The 12,520-nt window shown below is 31.5% G+C and overlaps 1 protein-coding gene and 1 long non-coding RNA gene across 2 annotated transcripts; both read left to right on the forward strand.

The window, feature by feature from the left end:
- Positions 1-2,767: 2,767 nt before the first annotated feature.
- On the forward strand, positions 2,768-8,192 carry LOC145324843 (uncharacterized). The gene is made up of 7 exons (XM_080167569.1): positions 2,768-2,850; positions 3,543-3,728; positions 4,047-4,139; positions 5,015-5,096; positions 5,862-5,995; positions 6,905-6,968; positions 8,109-8,192. The coding sequence occupies exons 1-7, from the start codon at positions 2,843-2,845 to the stop codon at positions 8,190-8,192; spliced, it is 651 nt and encodes a 216-aa protein (XP_080023695.1). The 5' UTR covers positions 2,768-2,842.
- A 1,234-nt stretch (positions 8,193-9,426) lies between these two features.
- Positions 9,427-11,486, forward strand: LOC145324909 (uncharacterized). The gene is made up of 3 exons (XR_013881356.1): positions 9,427-9,468; positions 9,918-10,067; positions 11,297-11,486. It is a non-coding gene; the product is annotated as an uncharacterized LOC145324909 (long non-coding RNA).
- Positions 11,487-12,520: the final 1,034 nt, after the last annotated feature.

The following is a 12,520-nucleotide window of genomic DNA, read 5'->3' on the forward strand; positions in this document are numbered from 1 at the left end:
TTTGTCCCCTTTCTAGATATATCCTATTACATAAAGTAGTGAGGTTTTTTTGTCTTTTTGTCTGTAGCTTATGATTTCAATTACTACTTAACCAATTGAGTTCTTGATTTTAGGAAAGCTTTGTCTTAGAATGTTTGTAGACAAACCTATTTTTTAATTAAAGACTTGGGATGGTTTTAGGCTTTTTATCTGATTTCCCTTCCCTTGGCTTACAGAGATTTTAGTATAAAAAAAATAAATGATTGTGTTGAACGTATGAGAATACGTGAGGGGATTTATGTATATATATATATCTTCCACATCCCTATCCCTGCAGTCCTATATTATTTAAAATTAAATACAGATTGTACATGTACAACACCAATTATAATAATGGCGTTAAAATTGGTCTGTGTTTCTGTTATAAACTTATTGACATGATGTTACAATAAAGTTGGGTAGTTAAATACAAATTTCTTGGTTCAATATTACAATTGGGCTTGGCGGGGACTGTCTACATAAACCATAATAATGGTGTAAAAATTGAGATATATATTTACCAAATTTTTAAATAAAATATATGGGTTATTGTAGGATTTTATTTCATGGGATTTGTAAGAAATATAGACATTAAAGAGATATAATTAGAAATTATGATAAAGTGTTAATTATTCGATATCTGCAGAATGGGCAATTCATGTAATTCTTTTTTTTAAACTAGAAGATACTTGCTTTCCAAAGACGAATACGAATCAAAGTCAATATAAACTTTTTTTGTTACAAATTTGTTTGCCCATGGAAGAAGTTCCTTCTATTCTGATCATTCATGTAATTTCACGATAAATGCCCTGTACTATACTTTATTACGTTTATCTACCCAACCAACTAATATGTGTTAAAATAGTAGCTTAAGGGGTATAACTCATTGCTTTGATGATGCAGCAACTTAATAAAATTAAACTTATAAGAGCAATTATATTCAAAAGCAGCTAAATTATCCTTATTCCAACTTTTATCATTTTTATTAATTTATTCTTTTCATGTTTATATCAATGCCAATACAGGAAGACTTGGTAATATATAAAAGTAATAGAGAATTTTTAAACTCTTATATAAGAAAGTAAATAACAATGATACAATGTACTAAAATATCTATTTGTCAAATTTTAAGTCTGTGCGCTAAAGAAACTTGTAATATTTAGATTGATTTTTGTACAACTTGTCTTTTTTCTTATCTGGACCTAAGCGACAATTTTCCTAATGATGAAGTTCACGAAAAAATAACAAGAATATTTGATAAAATTATCATGAATTGATATTGTTAACATAGACTCTGTGGATTATTTTGATGACAACGAAGCATCTACCATTGGATTTGATTATGAGGTTGTCACTACGCCATCACCTGCAGGTAGTCTCATACAATTCAGACCATTAATTTAAAGCAATATTGTGATATATAACTCATTTATTTCATGAAAAAAGCTATTTATAATGCTTATAGAAAATTACGGCCATACTTGCCTACCAATGGTCAATTAAAATATATACTGGCCTGTAATTGGTAATTTGTATGATATAATGTGATTTTTTTTATAGACACTATAAAGATCTTCAAAAATAACGTAAAAATAGTAGTTAATTAAGAATACAATTAATTTGTAATTTTTTATTATAAAATAGACTTCACTTTTATGTAAGGAATGTTTATAACAGATTAATTAAGATGATAAGTGGTAAATTTTTATCATATAATACAAAATTTACAAAACTGTTTACTTGGTTTATCTGTAATCAAAACATATAATAAACAAGGATGAAAACATCCATGAAAGCAAAGCACTGAAACGGTAGGACAAACGGACATTAACACTTGTATAGTATCTGAACTGAACAATCAGAATTTAAAAGTATAAGAGCCGAAGCAAAATTGTAAGTAAATTTGTTGAAAAACTGCTTGAAGCAGGATAATGTTTATGGACATACTTACATTTTTGGAATTGTTATAGAGTTGCTTCGCTTATAATATTGTTCTTTGTTGTCCCAGGAATCAATATACTAAAAATCAGATCAAACGGATAATTAGAACACTTGAAAATTTGTTGTTAAAAAAGTAGAAAAATCAACATGTTTAAAACGTACGGACATTCTGGTAATGATTATAGAGTTGCTACGCTTTCTAAATCGTACGAATAAAAGCTATCTATCTCGGACGGACGAACGGACGTACGGACGGACCGATCCTAATTATAGAAAAGCTTCGCTTTTAAAAATATGTCTCTGTATCGTTTTAACACTGTTATAATTTAGTTGAGTCTAATGAAGTAATCTACTCCTACCCAACTCCCCAACCGCTAAAGGCAAAGTATTTATACAGTAGCAAAATTAATTAATTGTTCATGATTAAATTTACCATAGAAAAAGTAGCGAAGCACAAAAAATCATTGAGTTGACAAACAGACAAAGTTAGTTAAAGAACAGATGTTCAGTTACAATAAAAGAAAAAAAATGAGAGAATATGCAAAAACTCAAAGAAATTAAGGTTTATTCTTTTGAAGCATTGCTGAAATATATATACGGATAAAACAATGTATTTCATCTGTCTATCTTAAATAGCAGCCAAGAAAATCACATTTTCCCCAATTTGGAATTATAAAATTTTGAACTGGGACATCTGAGCAAAAATGAGTCCCAATTGAACATATAAAACCTTAAACACAATCACTTTTAAATACAAATGTCTATTAATTTTTCTTGCTACTTGTTAAAAATCCTTTGATGTCAGTCTGTACAGGGGTCAAGTTCGAATCTCGCCCAGGGCGCATCCAGCCAATTTAGTCCTCCTCAACCCCATGAAATTATTATGATTAGGCATGAATGTGTGTGTGTGTGTGTGCAACTGTTTCACATGCAGAGTTAAATGTCTATATTAGGAGGAGAGACAAATATTCTAAAAAATTTTATTTTATTTTAATTGCTATTTCTTTTGATTTAAAAAATCCCTAAATTTGATTTATTTACGATGCAATTTTTTTCTTTTCCCTTCAATTTTTTTTTTGAATATTAATCCATGTTTTTTAGTATGTAACGTTTATTTACAAATTATTTGAAATTTCACGTATTATTTCTCCTAAGATATCCAAGCAAAGTAATTGGATGTATGTCTGTTTTCAAAAGGTCATATGTTAGGATCAATTAATCGGGTAATTTTTTTTATAAGAACTGGGTATTTGCGGAGTTTAGGTAAATCATTGAAAATGATTATGTCATGTGCCTTTCAGATTAAAAAGCCATAATAAAACATAACCTCTCTTAGAAGCCATTAAAATGGGTTTCTAGACAAGGAGCATTTCTATGAGTATCAAATTTTCTTTCTCCTTCCAATAAAAACTTGTAAGTCGCTATTAGAGTTTTTGCTATTACAGTGTCCTTATTTTTTAATCAGGTTATATAGTGACGACGAAAATCTAATTAATATCAACGCATATATGACCGTTTTTTATCTTGTTTTCTTTTTAAATTTCTGAAAATTAAGCAAAAAGTTACACATACAAACGTGACAGTACACTGAACAACGCTGGTGCTCCACTAACTGCTGAGGTCTCCAACTCATTCAGTTTCTCCGGGGCTAGTGGGAGCCCCGCAGGGGTATACTCCGGGGCTAGTGGGAGCCCCGCAGGGCTGGTCCAACAGGAACAGCTAAACAGCTTTAGCAGTGATGAGGACCTGGTCAATAATGGATTTAACAGGTAACATGTTAACAGGAGATTTTCTTCTTCCACAACAATATACCTTATTACTTTAGGATAAGTTGTTGGGTTCTAGGCAGCATATTAGGGTTATGGCATCACAATATGGTTCTCATCCATACTGAAAAATCATGTATAGGATCGTATTACAGACAATTTTCCACGAATGTTGAAATAAAATCATAAAATTAACAACAGTTTTTCCTCGGGACTAGTTTTAGTATTTTTTTCATTGTTCGCGGAAATCTGTCTATAATACGATGCGATAGATAACTATTATATCCCTAGATTCTGATGGTTATAATTGTCCTTGTTTAGTTTGCCAAGTCTGAGAGAAATCAAGTCAACAATGGATGCCTCTATTAGCCAGATAGATAACAGTATAGATGACAGTTTTGCTGATATTAAAACAGGAATGGACATACATTATGCTTAACATAAATATATAGAATATTCGTGGATATTATGACAGGGGAAAAGTTGTCGTAAATTTAGGTTGCTAACATGAACATCACTTATTGGTCAGTTCGTTAATCTAGTAGGTAAATAGGGGAGGGGATAAGATAAAGGGGGTGTAAGAGGGGGGAGGTGGTATCGTTATTTTAGCTTGCTATAAGTTTCACTCAATTAGAGTACATGATAATCTGGTGTAAGATCCAAGCAATAATAAATCTATTTCTTAAAATAAATTTATTTAGAACAATACGACAGAAAATATTTAAAAAGGAACATTTTATTAAGATTTTATTTAAAGCTAATTCATCTTTAACCCAATAAGACAAATATCATTCTTCCACCCAAACAGAAATATCAATTCCCTTAAAGCAAAATGGATAGACTGCCGGAAAATATTAGTTGGAGGGTAGATCTTTATTGGTCTATAGATCAATTTTAGATGTGTTTCTTCAATACCAAGTGAATTAAGAAAAAATTGGTCTGTAAACCATACTGGTCCCCAAAGTTTGATAAAGACTAGGGTGGGTCGATTTTGGACCTTTTTATCTGAGACCATAGTGGGAAATTGTACATATTTTTCATAAGAAGAATATACCTCTGGATGATTAATACATAATTTAAGTCTAAAAACCGATGGTTACCACACATACAATTTTATAGATATTTTTGAATTGGACTAAAAAATTATTGAATCAGAACTATGGCTTCATGGTCCTCCCTGAAAAGGCTTTGTCCAAACTTTTCAACCAATAATTTAAATCTACAGCCTTTTGGAGTAACTTCATACAAACAAGAGAATAAATATCATAATGTGTTATGCCTAAAAATTTAGATTTTGCCGATCAAGACATAAAGAAAATAACTTTTAGCACAATGGAAATATCAAAAATGGATAATGGAACCATAACTAAGGTTTATATAGCATGGAATTAAAATTACATAATAAATAACAATTTTAATTGGACCATGGAAAGAAAACAAAGTAGCTGGTTTCGTCGTATTTTCACAGTAGCTTTTCTCCTATTGCTAGCCCCAGCGGGGGGCTTTAACCGTGCAGGGCAATTATTAACATTTACCTAACCTAACTTCGTTATCTTTCCATGATTTTTTAAATTTAGTATGAAAATAAAAAAAATGTATTATAATAAAGATATGATATGAAAAGATAGACAAATACAAAGTAAAGATAGATTGATTCAAATAAAGGTTTTTAATATCATCGCTCAGCAGCCACGCATAAACCTCAAAAGTAAATGCAAAAAATTTCTGAAAAAATGGATTATTTGTTTCGGAAGAGGTTTGGACATCCTGCTAAATTTTTGTAATAATTAGTATGACGATATCACTGAACTAGATAGCGGCTGACGCGTAGCAGCTGAGCCCTGATAAACAGAACAAAAATTAAAAACAAATTATCAAAATAAGAAGAAGTAATATCTATTCTCGTATTCATTCGAATCCGGTGGATCATGGTTCTCATCCACACGAAAAAACTATGTCTAGCATTGTAATATATTGAGCTTTCTACGAATATAAAAATGTATAATCATAAGATTAAAACTTTCGGCATCTCGGGGCTAAAAAAACTGGTTTTAATCTTATAATTGTACATTTTATATCCGCGGAAAGCCGTTTATAATGCGATGCGAGAAATAACTATTAAATACTTTTTTATAGTTGTTCCCATCAACCTCTAAACTGACACCCATCATCAACAAGATCCCCACCACCCCCAAGGCATCTCCCCCACCACCTCCAAGCTCACCAAAAAGAACGACGCTTGTCTTCCCTGGACATAAGCTGGCTAAACCAGGGACGGATACTTAAATATTGAGTTTACATTAATGTATACATATCTAATGATCAGACTTCTCTAATATAAATGACTTTAGGAGTTAGGGTTTCCTAAGCGTAAAAGTATTTAATATCTATAGCTTATGCTAGGCAAGCCTATGAAAGAACGTGTTCTAACTTTTGTGATTTAAAAAAATAGCTAGTCGGTGCTTTTAGAAAGTAGTAGATGTAAAATGATCCATAGAATTTAGATATGTAATAGGTTTTTTTTTGTAGACCTTTTATTTTTGAAGTAAGTTTAAAAAAATAAGTTGGTTTTAAGGTACTAAAACGCAACAAAAAAGAAAAAATGCCATTATTAACAGATCTTTGATTTGACACCTTACTTTATGAATTCTGTTGAATAATTATTAAGAAAAGTCTATTTTGTTGAAGCCCGGTGAATCAAAACTTTGAACTTTTGGTTAAAACAAAATCACAAAAGTTAGGACATGTTCTTTGATAGTTTTCTTTACATTTGGAGTATAATTCATTAATCGCCGCTTTTAGTTCTATTAATTTTTAATGTACCTATTCAAACATATATCGAGGGCTCAAAAGTCAGGGGTAGCTATTCTAATCAACAATTTTACAAAAAATCACGAAACCTTATAAAGTATGTGGTATATTTTGTTTTTGTCATGTAACTTAAGAGGGGTGGGAAAGAAAGGGAGGAAAAGTTGAAGGAGGTTGTGGGGAAATTTTCCTTTAGAGCTATATGTCAGAATACCATTTCCTTGTCCCTGCTCAAAAGTAAAGAATAATTTTGAGAGGTTTAGTGATGAATATAGAAAATGAAGTTGCTGGCCATAATTTAACATTGACAATTTAAAAACCTTTGCTAATATCCTCTACAAAAATAAAATAAACAAGTATCTTGTTCCCTTAGTGGGTCCAACCCAGCAGCCAAAGTTGACTGTCACAGTTAAAAAAGATTTCATTCCTAGCCAGGCCTCTAGAACATTTTACAACACAAATTTGTTGAGCAACTCTTTTAGAATAATCTTATTAGAAGCTTTTCTTAGTGTCTATAAAAATGACATCATTGGCCAATTAAAATGTATACTGGCCTGCCATTGGTCAATAAAAATTTATACTGGTAATTTTGGCCTATTATTGGTCATTTATATTGTATGACGTCATTTTTTTATAGTCACTGTAGACAGCTTCTCGTTTAAAAAAATGCGGCGGTATAGAGATAGACTACCTAAAAAATAACAGTTTCAAAATATACGATTCTCAACCACTTAGCCTCGAAAAGTCGATTAGTATGCAGTGATCTAAGGGGATAATACAATGGCCGATAAATTTATGTACATCCCTAATGATGATACACAAAATTGCCCCTACTGTAGATTACAATCAGTAGCTGAAACGTTTGGACACTCAACTTAATGAACCAACTTATCAAAGTTGTTAAGCCAACGAGCAAGAAAACGTTATTATAAAACTTTGGGGACTGTTGAAATAAACAGCCAATGTCTCTTCCCTCCCTGTGGTCTATTATGTAGAAATATTGTGGTAAGTTGAAGCGTTTCAACCTACAGTCGCGAGTTCGATTCAAACGAGCCCCTAGCCTTAAAGATCCTACCAATAAATAACTACAAGGAGTTACTGATTAAAGGATATATTCTGAACTGATTCATTACAAAAGACATACAGGTTTATATAGCAAATAGAAGTATAATAATAGATGATGAGGGGTAGCTGGTTATGGGTTCCTTTGAGCTGGGGGGCTGTGTCCACAGGCGCAAAGGTAGGAGGGAAGGCTACCTCCTTGGGGTAGGCAGGTGATGGCAGAGAAAGGGGAAGGTCCGGCTGCGGCAAGGGGGATGTAGACATCCCCTGGCAAGGCAGGTGACTGGGGCTTGGGGTTGTAGTAGAGGGGCCGTGCCCCTCCCACTATCAGAGATGTCCAATTTGACCGCTGCTTGTGATATGTCGGCAAGGCCCCGGAGGGGCAGGGTGAAATGGTGATAATAGGATTAACGTTGGGTTGTAATTTGATAAGCCGCGGCATAGCAACTCTATGAAAGGCTTGTCCGTATACTGCCGTCTTACCACAATATATTGTAAAATGTTATTTGCTAGAAGGAGGATGTAGAAATATACAGACGACCAGTTGCAAGTAAAACTCCATCAAACTCTATAAACTCAATACCCTCTAAGGAATAGAAATTTTAGTTATTTATAATTTTGACTTGGGCAATTTTGTCTTTTGTAGCCCAATATTAACAAGCAAGCTACATAATAAGAAAGTAAACAACACACTTCCTCAAATTAATAGATATGTATTTCAACACAAGCATACAAAATAATATATTGTAACACATATTCATTTTATTTTAATGCATAGTTTGGTACTTTCATAACCCGGGTTGGCCGTTGCAAAAGCTGAATATACCAATTTAGGATAAACATATTCAAAAAAGGTTTTTAAGGTTTCTCGCTACATCGAATTTATTAGATAATTATATTGGAGAAGCTATTAAATTAACAAATTTCATGCAAATATTAATTCTGAAGAAATTTAATAAAGTTTATTTAACCTATATTAGCAAAAGTAATCTTCACTAATTCAAGTTAGTAAGAATTAGTTTATTAGGAAATCATTTTTTTTATTAGAAAAATTGAAAAGCATTCAGATTTTATAATATTTCATAATTCAAGAGTTAGATTAAAACTGTAGCAAAGCAACTATTAAATATTAGATATTTGTGGTCAAGTCAGCAATTATTAACCTATTAACTAGTAACTGTGGCATAAAAATAGGAGTATTGCCTTGGCAAAAAGTAGGCAGGTGCAAATCATTAACATTCACAGATAGGACGTCCGGACAAAGGTCGTGCAATCAACGGAGTGATTGTCTGAAGGGCGTTTGCCCATATAATCAGGTGCACTTCATTAGCAAGATTAGATCTCATGGTGTATCTTGGCCTCTTTAGGTTAACCAGGTTAAATCCCCAACAAGTTTTTTTTGATTTCTTGGATGAAGTGGTTTTTCAAAATAAATTTGTATACGTATGAATATTAAATAGGTTTTGTTATTATTCTAATAGTCTAGTAACTAATTAGAGCTTATCTCTCTTTAAAAAATATTGTCCTTAACTTTAATAAGGATGTAAAATTTAGAAGAATTTGTAACAAAAGACATTATTAACAAATTTAGTTTTGATTTATTTCTATTAGATTACTTCTTTCAATTTTGTTATTCAAGTTCAATTATTATTGTGTTTTATGATAAATACTATTGGCTACGCCCCTAGAGATTTAGAGGTGCACATAACATTTTTCTTTTCTATATATGTTAAGATTAGTTGTCTACCAAAAAATAATTTGTTTACCGCTAGATGGGGTTAGTTTCTCTTGGCGGGTGGTGGTAAAATAGTCGTAAAACTTCCCAGGACCTATGAGAAGCTACTCTTTCAAGGAAAACCATAACGGGTCAGTGGTTAGCGAGATCCGTCGGTGCAGACAGACCTCTTTTTCTGACCCTAAATATTATCTTATTTTATTTCACTTTTTGGGAGTATACCATTAAAAAACCAAAAGAGTAGATTTACAAAAAATTAAAATTATAGGTTTGGTGATTTTTTTCAAAAAAATATTACCAATGCCATTAGATTAATCGGGAAAAGTCTCTTTCGTAACATCGCCCCATAAGGGGCGAATTGTCTATTTTTTAAAATGGCTTTTTATAGGTTATTTTAGGGTAGGTTAGGTAATTGGCCCCGCAGGGTTAGAGCCCCCCGCAGAAATAGGATAAAAAAAGGAGAAAAGCTACTGTGAAAAATACGAAGAATCGCCCCATAAAATGCGATGTTACGAAAGGGACTATACCCGATTAATCTTATGCTTGAAATTAAAATAAATTAAAATAAATAAAATTTCTATGTGAAGTCAACAACAAAAACTCGGATTACCCCAGCTGCCCTGAAAACAATATTTAGTGGGGACGCTAAGTCTGAAGAAATCAGCAAGTTCCTGTATGAAGCTTTCATCTCAGAGGGCTATGAAGATCTTCTAGATGATAAAATTGATGAAATAAAGGTAATCTTTCTTGAACATGAAGCAGCTTATAGTGCCTAATGAAAAATGACGTCATACAATACAAATGATCATTGATAGGCGAGTATATATTTTACAATTGGTCAATTATAATATACACTATCATTGGTTGTTTATATTGTATGACGTCATTTTTTATTGGGCATTATAATCTATTTCCTTGAACAGATACTTTGTTTAAAGTTTTTAACTGCAAACCCAATAAAAAAAATATTTTTTTAGAGCGAAATTTAAAGGATTTGCTTACTTTAATCGGGAAACATTTGGTAACGCACAATATTATTATTTCTGTCAACTAAACGGCACATGACTGACATATCACCATGTCTTCTTTGCTAATAATTTGCCTGATATTTACGTTTATCACTGACATTAAGCATCACTCATTGAGGGAGGGGACATTAGGCTGTTTATTAAACTGGTCCCCAAAGTTTTATAATAATGTTTACTTATTCGTTGGCTTAACAACTTTTGGGACTTTAATTGTTATTTTGATTTGATGGTTTATTAAGTTGAGTGTCCAAACTTTTAATTTACCAATTGTATCTTCATAAGGTGTAACTTTGTGTATAATTATTAGGGATGTACATCAATTCATCGGCCATTGTCCTATCTCTTTAGATCCCTGGTATTTCTACTTTCAACCCATATCTATATCAAGCTTACATTACATTACTAATGCAGGTTTAATGCTACAGGATAGAAGATTGAATGGATTTAATTTAGAGTTGGGCCGGATATCCAGTTTGGCCGGATATCTGGCCGGTTACCGGATATTGAAAATATCCGGATAACGGATATCTGGCCGATTTTTACTGCCGGATATCCTGTTATCCGGTAATTTGCCGGATATCGAGCGTTGGCCAGATATCCGGCCAGATACCGGATATTGAAACTATCAGGATACCAGATATCCGGTATCCGGTATCCAGCCAAAAAAGTATCCGGCCTAACCCTAATTTAATTTAACGAATGTTATCAGGGACATGGGATCAGGATTCTGATAAACAATTCTAACTGAAATTACCTAACAACTCACTTCCTTCGTTTCCCCCCCTTCTTATTCATTTCTCTTTAGTTACAGCACAGAACAAGTTTTACACCAATAAAATATCCAAATTATCGGCATTTTCAAATGGAATTAATTTGCTGAATCATGGCCCCTTGATGAAATATTTTACATTTTCTAAAAAATTTTATGTTTTTTTTAGGCCGAGGCAATGAAATTAGAAGAGGCGTATTGGGGAAATAAAGAACAAGACTTTTCATTAGAATTATAAAGATCTCCATATACACATGATCAATTGTGGTGACTAATTGTTTAAATCAATTTATGCTGCTTATTGGTCATTCAAAACTATAATTAGTAATATTTTTGTATGATTTGAAACATTTTAGTAATGCAATGGAATTTTTGCATAACTATATTGAATTTTTTTTAAAGGAATAAATATGGTTTATAGTACATACGTAAATTTTTGTTACATATGATCTCTTGAACCTATTAATGGACCATAGAACCTTTCCTCTTAGTTCTACACTTTTAAAAAACATTATTCTGAGCCCTTATTCTACCTTTACATATATAAAATACCAATAATATATAGTTTTTTTTCTCATTTTTGTTGTGGTCCAGTTTTCGTTCAAGTGAAATTGTGTTTTGTTGTTATTTTCTGTTAATTATGACAAGTCTATGTCTAGTGTCATATAGTTTCAAAATAACTTATCATCATAATAGAATTATAAAAGGTTTCGTGATTTTTCTCAAAATAAATTGAATTTTTTTTATATAGTACTTTTTTTTGTAAATTTGTTCTCAGGAATCAAACTGTAAGCTTTATTCTCTACTTATCCATATATTTAAATCTAAATTGATGTTAAAACTGTTTCTGTTTTGTTATGGAAGAAATGTATTATTTCTAATATTTTTGCTAAAGGGTATAAATGATAGAGCGATAGCTCATCCTAATATTAGTTTCAAAATATTTGATGTCATGTAAACGATTGTTCCTGTTACCACATTAAAAATGTGACTGAATCTCTATGTGTAGCTAATTATTGTAATATGCACACTGTAAAAAATAATCCACTTTTTTTTAAACACACTGCTAAAAATGTGTAATTTTTTACATGAAAAATAATTAAAACTCCTTCCATAAGATTTTTATTATCATTTAGTTGCCATCTTTTTTAAGGTGCCAATCAAAGTTTTGTATTTTTTTTATAATCTATTGATTTCAAAATAATAGCTTCCTATTGTCTCAATTTTATTGTTATAAATTATTGGTTGTTATCCTGTATATTTGCTTTAAATTGTTCAGTTGTTGATGTAATTTATTTATAATATCAAAAATTAAGTAGAAATAAATATTTTTTAAAAATTCGTCTTAAATTTCTAGTGAACAAAATATTTGATTAATACAAATGAAATAATC

This window comes from Acartia tonsa, chromosome 1 (genome assembly GCF_053477335.1).
Source record: "Acartia tonsa isolate MP-2025a chromosome 1, ASM5347733v1, whole genome shotgun sequence".
NCBI classification, from domain to species: Eukaryota; Metazoa; Arthropoda; class Copepoda; order Calanoida; family Acartiidae; genus Acartia; species Acartia tonsa.